General features: G+C 46.3%; 1 protein-coding gene across 6 annotated transcripts in view; it reads left to right on the forward strand.

The window, feature by feature from the left end:
• The window catches only part of RBMS1 (RNA binding motif single stranded interacting protein 1), a 137,098-nt gene that overhangs the window by 34,660 nt on the left and 83,728 nt on the right, over window positions 1-18,710 (forward strand). For 2 of the 6 annotated variants that reach the window (XM_015869078.3, XM_085553030.1), the window contains exon 1: window positions 15,395-15,709. The exons of 2 other annotated variants lie outside the window; for them this stretch is intronic. In XM_015869078.3, the coding sequence (XP_015724564.1) occupies window positions 15,647-15,709 (63 nt within the window). In that variant the 5' untranslated portion in view covers window positions 15,395-15,646. Of the gene's footprint in view, window positions 1-15,394; window positions 15,710-18,710 lie in introns of those variants that run through there. 2 more of the 6 variants (XM_085553033.1, XM_085553032.1) reach the window with 2 other exon arrangements.

Below are 18,710 nucleotides of genomic sequence, written 5' to 3' on the forward strand. Positions count from 1 at the left end.
GATCATAAAGCCAACTTGGGAACAAAATGTGTTTCTTTTTTTTGCACGATTTCTCATTTTATCCAAATTCATACAACTAACACTGAAATTCTGCCCACAACAACCATTTCCCCCCCCCACCCCCCTTTTTACTGCCAACAAAAGAATGGAGCATTTTTTCCATTCCTTGTCCAAATTGTTAAGATGCCCCCAAGGACCTTTGTTTACAGTGTCTTCTCATTCTTTCTTTCCTTGACATTCTCCCCTCCCTCAAGCAGTGAGATACTAATTAAAGAGAGGACACAGTGACCCTGGGTTGTTTAGGAGTCGCTGGGGAGGGGTGGTGGCACAATGATAAAACCATCCCTGCAGGAAGTAATCAGGCTGGGACCTAGCACAATGCTCCTTCACCTGAAAAACCCATTGAGTTTGGAGATCCAGCCTAGCAGGAGATTTAGTTTCTCTTTAATAAAGTATCTTCATTATAAACAAAGTCTCAGCTTCTCTGTGTCAGTCTGTTTGTTTAACAGGATTCTTACACAAGAGCGGTTTTGTTTGTTTGTTTGTTTGTTTCAATAAACTGTTACTGAAAAGTATTTATCTTAATAGTTTGTGAAGTAAATGTAGTGTTACAATACCATGTAACTGAATGTCACGGATGTAGGCAGTTAGCATGGAATCATCCAGCAGGATTAAGGGTCTTGTCTAGTCCATATGATTTTCGCAATCTTACTGTGGCTGTTATTACTTAAATACTATCCCATTGATACTTCTGGTGTTTTACAAACATTTAGCAGCATAGGTATTCATTCCACGTCAGATTTGTAAAGTAGACCCAGAAGTCATCATTTTGGATTTACACCTGTGAACATAAGATTTGTGTTTATCTGAAATCTCTGCTGAGGGGCGTTCCCCATTCAGAGGCACCATCCTGCAGTGCACCAGAGCCCAGCCCACTCCCACACAATGCTTTACTGGCCGAGCTGGGGAGACTGCCTTGGTGTGCTAGTGCAGCCAGCTAGAGCAATCAGCAGGCCCTAGCCTGGACACCCAGTGATCTGTGTCACCTGTCCAGTTTTCTTCTACCCACAGAAGAATCCAGCTATCTCAGTAGCTGTCCACTTGGGTTGCCGAGTGTAAATCAGATGGCTGTGTTGTTAGCAACGTGATACCATTCCTGTTGAATACATGGAAGAGAAAAATCCCTCTGTCTGGGAGCTGGATCAAACTGCCAACAACATACTTCAAAATACTGTTGTTAAAGACCTTTTAAATATTTATATTTCTGAATGTTATTTACTTATTTTGAAGTAACAGAGTAAAATCAGCTAGAAGAAACATTTGGAAGAGCCCTGTTTGAAACAGAGGAGAGAATGTCATTGTGCCTTACTCCACAGCCTAAACAAGTCATTGTCTTCTTGGAAATAGTCTCTTAACTCTGAGGTTTTGTTTGATTATCATTTTAGTTCTTGGAAGCATGGAAATACCTGGAAGACCTGTAGGCTGTGGTGTGGTATGCCCATTTTAGTGGCTCTCAGCCTGTGCAGCAAGGTTTAATCTTAATGCTTACTTGCGTCTCAGCCCTGTTTGAAATGTGAGCTTAACTGAGCAGGCAGGAGTGGTGCTTGGTAAAGGCCCTGCTGGATCTGTCAGCTCCAAGCAGCTAACGTGCCTGATGAAATGTAAGGATGGGGGTTAGATGTTCTAAATAGTAGGCACTAGAATTTTGATAGCATTCACTCAACTCTTTTAAAACTCTTATCTTTAATGGCCTACTAATCCCTTAAAAACAAAGGTGCTGCTGGCTTGGTTGTCTGGCAGCCTTATGTCTTCAGGATGACGCTGCCTCAACACCCTAAAACTGCACAAACAGCAGATGATGTCCTTCCTTGCAAGAAATGTGACCTCACCCACAAATGTGAGCTGTCCGGGTGACTAACAACATGCAGAATGATTACTGTATGGGCGACAAAAAAGAGTGATAGCATCACAGCCTGATGCTCTGGCCCCATGATTTGTGCTCTATGGGACCACCTGGCAATACAAACTAGTTATAAGCACACAGGATGCATTTCTGCTGCTTGTGTAGGATTTATATTCACAGAGATGGAACAGTACCTGCAGTCTTTCCCCATGCTCCCAGCACCCACCCTGTGTTGTGCTGTTGAAGGCCAGCTGTCATCAGCAGTCCTGAGCCCGGTGGGCTTCTGGCACCATTAAGGGAGCAGGCCCTGCCTCTAATGAATGTTGCTAGGCCATGTCCTTCTGGGTGGCAGCTTTTTGGTGCTAAAGTTGTTTATGGGATGCAGGGACTAGTGGGATAGCAGGGATTGTCCAAAGGAAAGAGCCTGCTTAAAATGAAGGCATTCAGTGCATTTGGACCACTGATGACTGTGATATTGGAGTAGAAAGAAGACACAGTGCCCAAGATAAGTCTCACCCTGAATAATCTTCAGTTGTGGAGCAGTCCAGATGTTTGAGACTACACTGCAGCATATGTATTGCCGGACTAAAAGCATTGCCTTCAAAAATAACAAACTTGGAGGAAAAAACAAAAACCAACACTTTACCAAGGAGAGCATATTTGTGTTGATTTCTCACTGCACGACATCAGTGTGGCCAGTGTGTTTTTGATCTAATACTGTGTTTCCTAAAACTTGATTTAGTATCTTGGGGAATTGATTTAGTATCTCAGCGTAATTGATTCAGACCAAAAAGTATCAGCCAATGTTCTTTACATCACTTTTGGTTATTGCGCTGCCCATTTGAGTGGATTGTTATTGTTCAGATTCCTTTCTGGTTTGGTAATGGCTGTATTTCACATTAAAGTTCAATGGTTTAATTAAGGAAATGACTGAATAGGAAGTTACTGTAACCATGATTTCAGCCTTTAAAGAAAGATTTGCCGTGCACGTGAGGAAATCTGTAGACTTAAGCTTTTTGTTAAATGTGCAGCATCTCCACTGTGCCTCTTAAACTGCTGATACTCAGATAAACTCAGATGGATAAACAACATTTTTCTGCTCTTTGTGGAGCTTTGTTAATTTGTTTCCAACCGTATAATACATTGCAGTGTCTTTCTCTGAAGTATGGCTTTAAACAAAGATGATTTCATTTCAAAGTGTAATTGAGATCTCAAGACCAAACTAAGGACATTCAGTGTTTAAAGATGTCTCTTGGAACTGAAATATTTTATGTTCTGCTGCTTAAGGCTCTGAGTAGCTGCTTGCTTTCAGTTTTGACTCTGGTCAGGGCTTTGCAGCCAGGCTGCACCCGAACAGTGCAGCTCTCAACAGTGGGAGTGATTTCAAGGTTCCTGTCTCAGAGCCCAGGTCTAGCCAGGGTCCTTGTGCTCTACAGCACAATTGGGAAACGAATTTATAAAATCTCTTTCTTGATCTAGACTTAAACTCCGTATCATAGCCCCAGGAGGAGCTGAGCACAGTGAGGCAGTGCCATACTGTCTGCTGGGAAATAAGGGACAGGGCAGAGGGGGCTGTGCTGGAGGAGACACCTCGTGGATGGGGTCTTCTCCCAAAGGGGCAGCTGAATGAAAGTCTGAAAAGCCAGGAGCTTGCATCCGCTCCCTGTGACCTGTACCTACCCTGCCAAATTGTGTGTTTATTGGTTCGATCAGCTACCGAATAATTACAGTAGTACAGTAAATAGCATTAAGTTCTATGCGTCATCTGAAGCCTGGGGTTTCTCAGCATGAAAAGGCATAACCTTTTTTTTATTAAAAAAAAAAAAAAAAAGATTTTTTTGCCTTTTCAGAGCATTTATTTTATAGTTTACAGTTCTTGAAAGGAGCAAGAAACAGTGCAATAGTCCAGCAGCAGCTGAGATCTGTAGGCAGGGATCACAGAACCATTTCCAGCAGCCAGCAAGGAGCTGGTGGTTGCTGGGTCGTACACTGCCGGGTGGCTCTGCACTGCCACAGAGCAGCTCTGGTGTTCTGACATCAATTCCTGAGTGTTATCAGCCAGACATAATAAAACATCACTGATTAGACAACTTCAGGCAATTAAACCAACTGTAACCATGGAATCTAAAATACATAGTAGGGACTATAGAGTATGATATCACGTATTATTTGAAATGGAAATGTTATGGTAATGCATTCTAAAATTAACCTTTCCATTAATTTAAGATGATCTTTTGTTTTGTTAAGAAAAAAATTAAAGGTTGTCTAAACTGATGGCATTCCAAAGACTTAACCTGAACTCTTCGGAAAATGAACTGATTTTTGCAGTATTCTACAATGACACAGTAAAAACTGCACTAAGGGAGCTTAGCGAGAGTTACTTTGTGTCATTCTACTCCGATGGACACATGATCAAATTCTGCCTTTTGATACAGAATGTGTTTATTTATTTGCTTATTTATTCATTAAAAACTGTTGTGAAGAATCAGATTGGACATTGTTTTGCAGTTTTAGTCGCTTATATCTCAAAGTTTTAGCTTCTCCTAGTTTTCTGTTCCATTGTGTGAATGAGAGTGAAATGTACCAGTCCAGCCAATGGGTGGCCCGTGGAATGCAGTCACCAGGGGATTCATTCAGCTCTGGAATCTTTTCATTCTGGCCCAGCTCCTGCAAAATCATGGACCCGCATGATTTACTGACATAAGGCACCACACTGTAAGTCTTCACTAGGAAAAGGGGTTTAGTCTTTGTCAAATTACTGAGTATTGAACTAGATAGAAGAAGCTAAAGTCCTCATTGTGGCAAAAAAAAATTAGTAGGGCAACTGGTGTGAGGAGCTTGCCACTTTCTTGAAATTAGGAAAATGACATAAAGACTTTTCATTACGCTCACCTCCTGTCAGTGCATTTGTATGTACGAATACTCCTTTTTTTCCTGGCTGCATACATACAAGAGTATAAGTTGTATGTATTTTTAAATGGTCTGAAGCAGGGTTAGGAACAACCCTTCTGTGGAATGATTTAGTAAATTTTCTGGCAATGTAATGACCAAGGGGATTAAAACACAAGTGTTTAGACATATATAGAGTTTCAGATTTTCTGTTTGTACCTTTTAAATGGTGTCAGTAATTCTGATAAAACTTCTTGAGTTGTGAAACAGTGGGCTCTACTCGTAAAACTGTCTAGAATGTCTTGGATGCAAAATGTATTTTTTCACTTGGTGCAGAATGTGATTTATATAATATCTCGGCTGACATGATCTGACACGTTTGTGCAAATTCCTTTGCAAGGCAAAAATGCCTCTAGTTGCAATTTATAGTAATGAGACTGTCTGCTGTAGAGTAACTGATTACAATGAAGGTATAAGAAGCAAGTATGTTTGCCCTTCAAAGTCATTAACCTCTCCTTTCTTTGAGAGTACATGTCTGTGTTCTGCAGTTGTCCTATCTGCACGTATCCCAAATCCATTTGTTTGTCAAAACATCTTTTTGTCTGTGCTTTACCAAATACATTTGGATGGCATTTTGGCCTAGGTTTTGGCCATTTGAGTTAAATAATATATCTGGCAGATGACTGCGAGAAATACTGCAAAGCTCAATCTGTAATTATGCAAACAAATATTCTCATGAAATTTCTCAATGATGCTTAGAACAGTGAGGGGTGAATTGTCTGTCTTAGGGCTGAGAGCAATATTGTGACAGTACTCAGTTGTCTTTATTCAAGCACTACTGGATTACATCAGGGCCAGCTGGATAAGGTCCTGAAGTGGGAAGATTTGGTGGTTGTGATGAAAAGACAACAGCAACAAAAGAACTGTACCATATATGCATGAATGCCTGTTCACATGGATTCACATCAAAATATATAGGGAAAGTTATCCAAATCTGTCTCTCACTAGACCATCCGCTTCCTCCCAGGATCTCATCCTGGAAGGCCCCTGCAGCCATTTGCTGAAATCCTTTTTGTCTTTAAGCCCTGTTGAGCACATTCTGCTGGGAGTTTCCCAGCGCTGAACCCCACAGGCGTGCGGCTCTGCTCAGGAATCCACACAGTGAGGTGGACCACAGGCACTGGAATGCTGTGGGGTTCCTGTCCTGGGGGAACTCAGTGCAAAATTCCTTTTGAAGATCCCAGAACTGAGAAAACCTTGGCTTTGCAGAGCCTCCAGCAGGGGCTGTAATAGGGGAAGATAGGGGAAGGAGCTGCCAAGGCAGGGAAGAACTTCAAAGAATGTTCAAGCTGAGGGCAAGAGTTCAGCCTAATTCCTGTGTTATCTAGACTCTCTCACCCAGCTCTGTGCAGGCTGTCCATGCAATGCAGCTGAGTCTGGTTGTGACAATAACCTCCAGTTTTGGGAATCTGACTGCAAATGTCAGGTTGAAAAGCTTTTTGCCATTGAAAAATGCTCTGAGTACAGGTCCATGGATGAAAGGAAGTACACTGTCCCATATCGCCTGCTGTGCACCTTGTGGTGGCCCTGTCAGACAGCTTGATGGCCCAGCTCAGTTCCCTGTTGTGGCTGAAAAGAGGAAAGATTTCTGTTGGGTGGCTGAGGTGAACCAGCAGGCAAAGGAGCCAAAGGATTGCACAGAGGGCTGGTGGCTGTGGAGCTTGGAGCAAGAAGGGGGAACAGAAGAGGTTTCCACTTTCTCAGCATCCCTGAGGAATTACATGCTGTGAGGCATTCATTAAGCACAGTGTAAATGCTTTCATTCTCTGTGAGGCCTGGGACCCACTGGTAAAGCTCCCACTGTCCAGGCCAGGCTCTCATTTTATGTCTTTGATTTATGTCCGTCGATGCTGGCAAACAGGGCTGTGAAATATGGTGATGGATAGCTTGAATCCAACTTGAGGGAATGTGTTGGAAACAGCTTTAAGAATCTATTTACCTAAATAAATATACACTTTAATTATGATGCAATGAAATATTTTCCCACTATGATTTGTGCTGCTGCCAGCCCATGACACTCAGTATAGAACAATTAGTAAATAACTCTGTGAATTACTCCCTGAAATAAATTGTCCTAGCCATCTTGATTAATTTACTGATTACTGAGCATAAATATTCAGATCATCTCTGAATTTAAAATTACAGGAACTGAAATGATGGGGCTAATGGTGAATGCTACAAGCATCGAACACAAATGGGAAAAGTCAACTTACCTGGGGGCTGCTGTGCAAAAAGCACCTTGGAATAAAATCAAGGCTCTGAAGGCAGTGACGTGCCTCCTTAAAAATGTGGTTTTCTTATTCTGAGGATAACTGTTGATCATTTAATTCAGCATTGTGTGGTATTGTGTAGCTGGTGCAAATGTGAGTTGCAATTGCAAACCTCAGAGAGGGAGAGCATGTGTTTTAGGGGAAAGAAAGCAGCTTCAGGCAGGCTGAGGCTGGAAGGGACCTCTGGGGGCCTCTGGTCCAGCCTTCCACTCAGTTTATAGCTTCTCTGGGAGACTGAAACCCTAATGCCTGTCAGAGATGGGAGCTGCACCAGGTACTCAGGAACAATTATATCAAGGTTTATGTAGATACTTTTATTGTAAAGATACTGCAAATGAGATAAGATTCAGTCTCAGATGAATATTTGCTCAACTCCTATCACATGATCTTGTTTCTTTCCTTCTTGCTCTAAATTAGGTCACTGTAATCAGATTGTGTATTATAAATGAATGTCTTTCTGTTTATACGTGATCATAAAGCAAACTTGCAGGGTAAAGGCTATAATTTTAAAACAGATAAAATGGATACACTGCCTTGAAGCCTGCATGGAAATGAGTTTCTCATATCCAGGTGAGATGATAGGAACTGACACTGCAGGACAGCGCCGTGCTGTCAGCGAGCTCAGGGGATTCTGAGCACGGCAAAGACTTTTGCAGGTCAGAAATGAGGTTAATTGACAGGGAGGTGTGTGAGGGCTGGAAAAATTTGCACAGCGCTTGTCAGTAGGTGCGGCTGCCAATTCCTCACTTGACCACCAGTATTTGTCAAATAAATACAGCGGTACTTCCTCCTAGGGGAAGAAAAAAAATAGCAGGAAGAGTCATCTTAGGACGACAACACTGTTTGGAAAGAGAGGTGTTTTGTGTTTTTGTTCCAAGATGTCAACACATGCACCTACTGTACACAGTCTCCAGTCTGGCTTGTCTCATCACATAGAGAAGACAACTGCTGTCTGCAGCAGAGGTTTTCCTGGAGCTGGCTTTGTGCTGGTGACAATAACTCCACCCTTTTTGTATCATATCGGAAGTGACTTTTTCTGTCTTTTTCTGTTTTCCGTGATGACCCATTTCTCACTGTGTTATTACCAAATCTGCTTGTAATGCCTGGAGTGCATGTTTCATTCAAATACATGTCCCATCTTATAGATGTAGAAAGAACAAACAAGGGTTCTATTTTTTGTTTCCCTAAGTACAAAGCACTGAAAATCCGGCTGAAGATGTTCCATGCACTTAGATAACAACACAGTGGCACACAAAGGAATAAAATTGATACCTGGCTGATATTTGGTCAGACCTTCCCCTCTAACTACTGCACGGTGATTTATCTTCTTGGTGTCACCAACTGTTCACGATCTTAAAATATATTTTAGTTGTAGGTGACCTTTAATTTGTTTCATTTCTTATTTCTAAGATTCCAATAAAAAGCTAAAAGGTAACCATTCCAGCCTGGCCCACATCCTGAACATTTTCATCCAAAAAATTCCCACACATCTAAATTGAACAAGTTCTGGATAGAAGAAACCCCTTTTCTGTTGGAAAACCATCAAATACAGCTCTAATTTAGAATCAAACTAATTCTAAGTTTTAGAAAAAAAGGGATTTATTTCTGTATTTTTCGTCGCCATTCGTGAATCTTTGTATTAACAATGTAAGTATGTAAAATATATGGAAAAATTAAACAGCTGTTTAGTCTCTGATTGTTTCCTAGGAAATATCAGGCAGACAGGGTTCTGTTTTTGTTCCTTGCTGTCACATAATTTTATTCCACCCCTGATCAAAAAAACCCTACAGATGTATTTCAAAGCGAAAAGCTGTTCTTACTAGGTACATGTTTTAAGTGAAATGGTGAACAACTTCCTACAGAGAAAAAAACAATATACTTTGTCATTTCGGACTTGATTATTTTGTTCTGTAATAAATCTGGCGACTGACTCTTATTGCTTCATAGCTTCAAACAAGTGTCTGGCACCATTATCTAATGGCAGAATTTGGATCTTTTCGAGTCATTCTAGTTAATTCCACAGATCAAGATTGGATTTTGTCCTGTTTTAATTACCAATTATGAGCAGCTTCCTTATATTTTCCTGTTATATAATGGCCCTTTACAGTAATTCTCTTCCCTACATGTGCTTCCCAGAATATACAATCTATGTTTAGGAAGGGGGTGTTTGTTTGACAGTGGAAATATTTCTATAAAGTAGCATCTTGTCATGGCTTTCAGAGAATAAATAATGCATTCCGTAATGTAAAATGCTGGCACAGCATTAACAATAGATCTTGCTGCTCTCTATGTTCATATTCTTAACACCAGTAATCATTGAAGGCATGACAACAATTACTTTTAATTATACAATTTATGAAGTGTCCTTCCAGGAACGTTTAAGGAAGCATGGGAGGAATGAAGTGCAAGCTAGAAGGAATAGGAGGAGTCTAAGCATGCCACGGGAGGCACAAACCCAGAGGCTAAAGCAGCAGCATTCAGCGAGCACTACATGGAGCAGAGGGCGGGTCCTTGTGTCACAGGGAGCTGTTGGGTTTGGGAGAAAAAGGAAGAAAAAAAGGAACACACAACAAAAACACAACCACACAACTGAGGTGATGGGAAAACTAAAGAGTTAGGTGGGAGGATTCCCAGGGAGGATGAGTTGATGGGTTCTAATGATGAGTTTACACAGAAATCTGTGATAGTGACTCCGAACTGGTCTTTTATAGTCAGTGATGAAATAGGATTTGCTATTTTAGATCCTAATCTAGAATATAAGTAATTTGGTGTCTTGTTACTAATATTTGAAACAGTACAGCTGGGAAAGATTATTTGCCTCCTCCTTTTGGTTCTGATTGTCATGGAGATTCTTTTCTTATTGTTGAATTTACCGCTGTGATTATTTTCAAGACTGTGTTCTTAAACAACAGCCTGTCATTGTGTGTGCAGTACTGCGCTCTTTGCACTTCTGCAGAAGTCATTGCTTCTTAATGATTTTATTTTTCTACCAAAAAAAGTGTCTCAAGTTTTTATATGGAATGTTCATTGCTTTTGTATGCCCCGTTTCTACCGTCCTTTCCTTTTCTTCCTTACTTAGGAGGATACAGACTTTTTTTGTTGTTATTTGCTTACCTGGAATATTTAATATCAAAAACAGTGAGGAGAATATTTATCTCTAAATCAGCTTCCCTTTGTCCCTCTGACCATTATAAATGCCTTTCTTCTTCTCAGCCCTGAACAGATGAGTTTAATGCTAGAATTAAAAACCTCTTTCTGTGTAATTCTTAGCTTTCCCATCCACCACTATGAACGCATTTCAGGAAATGCTGAATATCTCTCAAAGTTCAGCCCTGAAAACCATTTCCTCAGCTTTCACTGGGCATCTGAATGTATTTTTACATTCCTGTGGCTCAGCTCCCAGCTCACCCTCCTTTGTATCTTTTTGCATATGACAAGGTGTGATGAGAGCGTGGGTCCTTAACTGAAGGAGGTTGTTCTGAAAAGCTTATAGGTCATCCAGGTCCATCAGCATGGGGAAATCAGGTGCCCACAGTCACCTTCCATTGATGGGGCTTCAGGAGGCCCTGGTGCAGCATCGCTGGTCCTGGCAGAAGCCGGGTTCTGAAGAGGCTCAGGACATCTCATCCCAACTTTGATTTAGGGCTTTGTAACAGAACAAAGTTTCCTTTTTAAAGCAGATCCAGGGCTGAGGAACCATCTATCCTGCAGAGGCAGTGCCCCATGGGGAGCTAACTACTTCAGTGACAGCTTGAGATAAAGAGAGCCATGGATTTGATTTGGAAGAGAAATGAGGAAGTAGCAGTTTAAATGTGTAAAACTGTCTTTAAAGCAGTGGGTCAGTTTTACCAATCTACTGTTTGTTAAGATTGACAAATGTTACATGAAAGATCCTTGAGGACTTCTAGTTCTATCCAGGTTTCCAGAGCAATCTTTCTGTATTTACCCAGTCTGCAAACCTATATTTCCAGACTGAATGTACAAAAGAACAACTAATCACAACATTTTTAGCTCCAAAATGCACCAATTCTGCTCAGCAAGTAGTCCCTGTTTCTAAATAAGCAACCCTGGGTTATTTAGAGAAGTTCTGAACATAATTTGTATAGACAATTGACACAGATATTCCTAGTCTTTTGGTCACCTTTCCTTTAGGAGTAAAAAGAGTTGCTCCTTCGGAACTAACCAACCAGATGCCTGCCAACCTGCAGGGCTGTTGCAATGGTGGAACTGCTATGTGAGTAAAACTGAGTATTCTTTGCAAACAAGGTGTGCTTGCGCCCCAGAAAATCAGTAGGGGAACTATTTACCAGTATCTGGAATAGGTATCTGTGCATCTGAAAAGTGCAGGGAATTATCTAGAGCCTTATCCACTTAATCTCTAACACAGGAATTTACAAAGAAATGTCAACAAAAATTCCCTACCCAGCCATGCCAGTCTTCTTCCCCTCCAGCTCATCTTAACGGCACTGAAGGACAGCCTGCTCCTGCACCTTTAAGACTTTTTGAGGAGCATCCAGCCTTTCTGGACCCGTTTACCCTTCAGGACAGACTCCCAAGGAACCCTCCCTATCAGTGTCCTGAACAGTTTGAAGTGTGCCCTCCAGAAGCCCAAAGTAGCAGTTTCACTGCCTCTGCTCCTGACTTCACCAAGAATCAAGATCTCTACCATTTCATTGTCACTCTGCCCAAGGCAACTCCCAGCCTCCCCATCTCCCACCAGCCCTTCCCTGTCTGTGAACAGCAGGTCTAGTGGGGCACCTCCCCTGGTAGGCTCCCACACACTGGGAACTTCCTCGACTGCTTCTTCTGCACTGTGTTGTATTTCCAGCACATATCAGGGAAGTTGAAGTCCCCCATGAAAACAAGGGCTGGCAACTGTGCCAGCTGCTTGTAAAACACCTCATCTGTCTCTTCATCCTGGTTAGGCTGTCTGTAACAGACCCTCACCAGGATGTCCGCCTTGTTGGCCCTCCTTCTGATCCTTATCCATAGAGAGCCAACCTTCTTGTTTCCAGCCCTGACCTCAACAACACCAAAACTCTCTCGGCATAGACAGCCATGCTACCAGCTCTCCTTCCTTGCCTGTCCTTTCTGAAGAGCTTATAGCCATCCATTGCAGCAATCCAATTGTGGGGGCAATCCCACCATGTTTACATCATGGCAACCAAGTCACAGTTTGTCTGCTGCATGGTAGCTTCCAGCTCCTCCTGTTCATTGCCCGTGCTGCATGCACTGGTGTAGATGCACTTCAACTTATTCCCTTGCCTCAGCCCCATCCTGGCTTTGTTCCCCCAGGCTCATCTCTAGCAAGGCACATTTTATCTCCTTCCTCCTTCATATCTTGTTTATAAGCCTGTCAGTGAGCTCTGCTAGCTTCTGGGCTAGGATCCATTTCCCCTCTGAAGTCCGTTTTGATAGCCCTCAAGCTTCTCTCAGGGACTTCATCACCGCCAGCCTGAACTATCAGTGAGGGGTAAAGATCAGAGGGTCAAATCAGACCCTGGCCTGGAGAGGCAACACACTTCCCTATGGGTCTGCTCCTGTCAGAAGGGAGTTGCCTCCAACAATCACCCTTCTTTCCTTCTTGGCAGAGGCAGCCTTCAGCTGATGTCTGCAGTCCCCCTTCCTTCCAGCCATGCTGTACGGGGCCTGGCTCTGTCTTGATGACCTCGGTGTAGGTACCGGAAGGCAGCTGTTACCACTTTTAAGACAAAAGTGGAGTCAGGTTACTCGAGCCTTGGAAAACAAATAGAAAATGTTGATAGGTAGATTAGTGCTTAGGATAGGACACCAAGGGTTTGGTCCTGTAAAACTCTATCATGCATTTTCCTATAACAAAAATATATAAGCATAATTTAATGGTGTTCCAGTAGATGTTTATAGGATTATATTTGCCATGTGTGTTTTTATGGTACATTAGAAAAGACAGCAGTGGTGGCCAAAGAGAATGTGCCAGATACTGAGCCCAGCAGAGGGGAGCTGCATGGGCATCATGGGCAGTGAGACACTGGTGACGGGGTGGTGGCCGGGCAGAGCTGAGCCAGGCAGGACCAGGCAGGAAGGCGGCATCTCAGCTGCTGCTTTGAGATGTCCTTGAGCTCTTTTGCACAGCACAGCGTGTGCATCCCTTCTGCTGGCCTGAGCTGCGGGACAGGAAGAGAGGGGAGGAAGCAGGGGATGACTGGCATGTTGTAGAGGTTTTTTTTTTCCCTGGGAGGAGGAGGTGTGGTCGTTCCAGCTTCTCCAGCCAACAAAGTCCTGGTATAGGTGCAGCACATTGAAGCTTTGTTCCCTCTTTGTGTGGAAAAAATATGGTTCTTATCTCTCATTTGGGAGTACAGCTTGGAGCAGAAGTTTACTGCTCATACTGCTGTAAGGCAACATTTCTGCTCTGAGCACGACTGTGCCATCTGTGACCATGGCCTGTAACAGGTAAGAGAGGTGCATGGATCACCTCCTGTGCTACACCCAGGGCAGATATGAGCACACAGCTACATTTCTGTCAAACTAAGCTGCAGGTACACGAGCAGATTAAGCCCATCTAATCTGCTGTTGCTACCAGAACAAGCAGCCATACCCACCCTCTCATCCCTGCCTGTCTGTGCTCCCATGCTACCCCCTCCATTGTACCAGCACAAGCTGCAGCACAGCCACGTGCTGACCAGACAAAGGAAATGATCTGGAGGAAAACTAATCTGATCAGAGGGGGGGAAAAAAAAAAGGAAAAAGAAAAAAAAAAAAAGGTTTCACCCAGAATCAATTGCCCAGCGGGTGCCTTCCTCAGCAGCCATGCCAACGAATGCTGCTGTACAGTGTGCATGAAGCTGCACCTCAATCAGAGAGGCTGTGGCTTTACCCTCACCCCAGCCTCTGTGCCACCGTCTGGCAGCACTGGGAGCCCCAGAGCTGTGTGCTCGCAGTGTGGGGCGGGCAGGCGGCGCCAGCACAGTGCTCTCCATGCAGACGTGCCCCAGCGGCCGTTCCAGCAGCAGCCACTGCCGGGTTACATTATGGGGCTGCTGCCTGTTCGGCCCGGTGCTGGCAGCCCTCAGCCATATAGAGGAGCCGAGGCTGAGCTGAAAGAGATCCATTTTAGGACGCGAAAGAGGGAAAAAAAGGAAAGATATGCAGAATGTCATTCTGCCAAGGGGCAGCGCTTTGCACGCTGCAGTAGTGGCAATACAGTAGGATGCCAAACTATTTGGTGATTGTTTCTAGTTGCAGGTTATGGTGTTTGTAAATAGAAGCTGAGTTACGTGAGTAGCACCTGATAAGTCTTTGGTTTTTCTCAGCTGTTTCCCTTTGTAATTTGTGTGAGTGTGAGATTGGGGCCACATCTCTATTAGAAAGAGGAAGAAGAACCAGAATGCGCTGGGCGGTGCTGTCTGAGCAGTGCTGCTGGCAGCGGCCAGGGCTCAGGGCCCGATGGGCCCACAGCTGTGAGCTGCTGCAGGGCTGCACTGCAGCACTGATGTGAGCAGGGCGGGAGGACAGGGGTGAGCCCAGCAATTCCTCCTCCCAGCACGGCTCTTTCTTTCAGCCTCCCACTCTTTGCCTCATAACTGCACAGCTTCCTGGGCCTGGATTCTGGGAAGAAATCAGAGTTCCTCTACTTCTGCTGGAGCCTCCACAAGGGCTGTGACCGGATGTTCCCCCAGCTGCATTCCTGTCTCCAACAAAGCAAAACTTTTGAGTTACATATTCCTGTTTTTACTGCGCTAGGAGCAATCTGGTCTCCCTACAGCAACCGCGGAGTTATGCGGACCCTGAGCTCCCTCCCACCCCTGGGAAGCCCGGGCACTTCGACGGTGGGAGGGGGAGGAGGGGAGAGAAAGGAGAGAGATGGGGGGTAAAGGTCCATTAGTTGTATTTATTTCCCCCTAGAACAGCAGCTGGGAGAGCCCGGGCTGGGGGCGCGGGGACCGTCCTGGAGGTCAAAGCCGGGGCTGAGCCGCTCTCACCTCTCCGCGGGTCCGCGGCGGAATGCGCGGCACGCGGGGCCGGGCGCAAGTTGCATTCCGCCGCGGTCCCGCCGCGCCCCCCAGGCGCAACCATTGCGCTCCGCGGGGGCACCGCTCCCCACCGCGCCCGCCGCCCCGCACCGCCCGGGGACCGCACCCCGCTTCGCTCCTCGGCCCCGGACCCGCGTCGCCGCCAGCGCCCGCGCAACCGCGGGGGAGGGGGCGGGCGCCTCGTCCGCTCCGCGCTTCCCCGCTGCGGTTGGGCTCGCTCGTTCCCTCCTTCTGGGCGGTGGTTGAGGCCGGCGGGAGGTGGGATCGGCCGGGCCGGGGAAGCCGCCGGCGGTCAATGAGCGCCCGTTGATGGCAGGCTGGGCGGCCGCGGCGGGGTAGGGTCGGTGCCGAGCGGAGCCGAGCGGGGCGGGGGGCCGGGGAGAACGAGAGGCAGCCGCAGCCGGAGAGAAGGCACGGAGGCGGGGAGCGCCCTGCAGCCCCGCCGCGCCGCAGCCCGGCGGCCGCCAAAGTTGCTCCCCATCCCGAGGGGCGGCCGGGGATCAGGCGGGGCGATGATCTTCCCCAGCAGCAACAGCAGCGCGGCGGGCGGCAGCCGGACGCCCTATAGGAAGCAGGTAAGGGCGGCGGGGCTTCGTGGCACCCCTCATCCGCTTTTTAAAAACAGTATTTATTTTATTTTCTTTCTCCGCTGGGAGGGGTTGGTGACTCTCGCTGCTGCAGAGCTGGGCTTTGCAGAAATAACCCCACCTCCAGCCCCCCCCTAAGTCCCTTCCGAACTGTGCCGTGACCTTGCCGAGTGCCGAGCCCCGAGCTGAGGCCTCTGCCGGGTGACCTTAGCGGTCGGGCCGGGCGGCTCCGGGCCCCTCTGGGCTCGGCAACAAGTGACAAAAGCCCTGCTCCGTGTCGCAACCCGGGATGTAAAGAGAAACTTGGGGCTGGGTGATTTCTGGCTTCGCGTGAAATGCCCAAAAGGTTCAGGCGCCGCCGCTGCTCTCATGCAGCCGCTCGAGAGAGCCGCCAGAGCAGGCAGGCTTCCCCCTTCTCTCTCCCTTGAAGTACACAAGGGAAATCCTGTGACATTTTCTGGGCAGACAGAGCGTCACGATAAGCTCGGGGCTCTCGAATCTATCGAGCTGTACTGAGAGAAGCGTTCTGTTAGTTGCTTGTTTAGCAGCTGGAGATAAAACAGCCGAAGTGCAGCCTTGCTGGGCCAGTGGCTCTTCAGCTGCGTTTTTAACTTTTTGTTGCTGTGGTGGTGGTGGTTTTTGCGCCCTGATACGTTGTTGTTGAGATCCTAATGTTAACAAGAAACCAATTTCTCATTGAATCTTCGGTATTTTTAAAGCACTTCGTTTTAAAGCTCTGTAGTTACGTTCCAAGGGGTGAATGGAGGAGAGGTCACTGCCGGCAGGGCTCACGCTGCCAGGTGGAGGCACCTCCCGGCCCGTGCTGGCTGAGAGCGGCCGGGCTCGGAGCGCACCCGCAGCCTGCGGGGATCCCTCGGCCGTGGGTCGCGGTGGCACCGCCGCCGTGGACACGCACGGCGAGCTGCCAGCTTAGTGCTGCAGGCTGGGCGGAGCGAAAGTTGGGCTACTGGGCACACCTGGAGTTGAAGGGCAGCTTCCAAAAATCGTGATTTCTTTTCTCTTCCTCCCTCGTTTTGGAGAAATAGCTTTTCGATAAGAATCGCGTGGATGTTATCTCAGCGGCACCCTGCCGATGCTGCTAGCAGCGTGCGGAGTTATCTCTGTATCTCGTGCTTGAAGCGTTCAAGTCCATGCGTAATAAAACACGCTCATTGTGTGCGCTGGTTTTGGTTTGTTTTCAATAAATGCCCCGGCTACACCCACGCGGACGGTCTCGCCCGGCCCTTCGACATACTTTGGACATGAAGGCAGTTCCGCCGATGCCCCCCCGGGGCCGCTCCGTGCAGGGCCGGGGCGCGGCCGCGGGGCCGCTGGCTGCCCGCCGTGCTGCAGAGCGCTGATAAGCGCAGCTCCGTTCTGCTCAGTGCCCTCCTTGGATTCAACGAGCTGAAAGGGCTGCCTGAATCGGAAAAACAAACAGAGCCTTTTTTTTTCTTTTTTTCTTTCAATAGGCAGAGAAAGAAATGAATGCGGGGGTATTATGTGGTCTTAAGACCCCGGGAACCAAAGGTTTCTTTTGTTAGCGTGTAGCCATTCTCCAGTCAAACACTTCCTACACAAGGAGCCGGGCCTGCGCCTTTCTCCGTTTAAGTCCCTGGAAAGCTCCCATTAACTTCATTCATGGAGACCGAGGTCGTATAAAGATTGACTTTCTGATCTCCCTTTCACTCAGACTTCACCTGCAGGGGCGAGCTGCTGCCATACAATGCTGAGCAGCGTTATGAACCTAATTTTCAGCCTTTCCCGGTAATTAGAAATAGTCCAGATTAAGTCTTTGTGTCTCTGCATAACCAGTATTTGGACAATTGAATTATAATCGTATTTTAGTCTAAGAGACTGGATTCTGTTAGTGCAGGAAAAGCAGCTGAGAGGAGAAGCTGTGTGGCAGCCCCAACTATGGGAACTGGGGAGAAATAGGTAATTTAAAAATGAAACCGAAATGTTTTGAGCAGCTTGTGTCTCGTTATTTGTATTGCAGCATGAATGGTATCAGAGTGGTGGAAAAGCAACCTCGTTTTTAGTGTTTTCCTGTTATGTTCTAAAGAGCTCATAGCATATTCAGGTAGCTTAGTACTGGATATTGTGTTGAAAAGGTGAGATCTTTGCTGGTTAAATGCACTGTAAAGCTCTCATTTTGTTTTAAGACATTGTAATGGGAAATTCTGCCTTCTTTTAACATACTGGCGAACTTCTGGTGAGCTACAGTAGGTCCGGAGTGTTGCCCATGCTCTGTTTGTTTCCACAGAACTCTATTTTGTTTTGTAAACACATCAGTGCTGATGCTGCTGTGCTCATTATCTGCTGGATCTGTTGCAGTGTAACTCAGGCACACAGGAGCCAGTCAGCATCCTTGGTTTCGGGTCAGATGCAATGAGGTGGTGCCTGATCTTTTTCTGAGCTTTAGAGTAAGAATACCAAACTGTGCTCTCTCAACTTGTATAATCAAACTCCTGCTAGGCTGGTGGTGTTAATTAGCCATGGTAGAAATGAGTAGCAGCTCATCTGATGATTTCCTTGAAGTGCAGATTCAGACCTCCTTAAAGCCCAAAGCCCATGCAGTACCTGCAGTAACGGCCTATCACGGTGCTGGTGGCTATGCATCCTCTCTGAACAAGGTAGGGGTAATCTAATAGCTCTGCTCACAAGGTTACGCGAGTTATGCAAAGAATGCACACGTGTGCATCCGCACGGCAAAGGAAGCACTGCAGTGCCTGGTGTCCGAGCTGTGCCGGGCTCCCTGGCTGCGGCCTGCTCCTGCCCTTGGATTCCCATGGAAATCAGGAGGCGCTGCTCCCAAGTTAATATTTCCACGCACTGTAAAATTATCATAAATGGGAAAGCGAGGCTTTCTCCTGCCATCTGCTCCTTGCATCCAGCAACCGCCTTACAGAGGTGCCGTGCAGCGGGGCTCCTGAGGGGCCACAGAGCAGGCTGTGGGCTGCCTGCTAACCATGCTGCTGTTGCCTTG

Source organism: Coturnix japonica, chromosome 7 (assembly GCF_054131305.1).
Source record: "Coturnix japonica strain WE chromosome 7, WE-NBRP24, whole genome shotgun sequence".
Classification (NCBI taxonomy): Eukaryota; Metazoa; Chordata; class Aves; order Galliformes; family Phasianidae; genus Coturnix; species Coturnix japonica.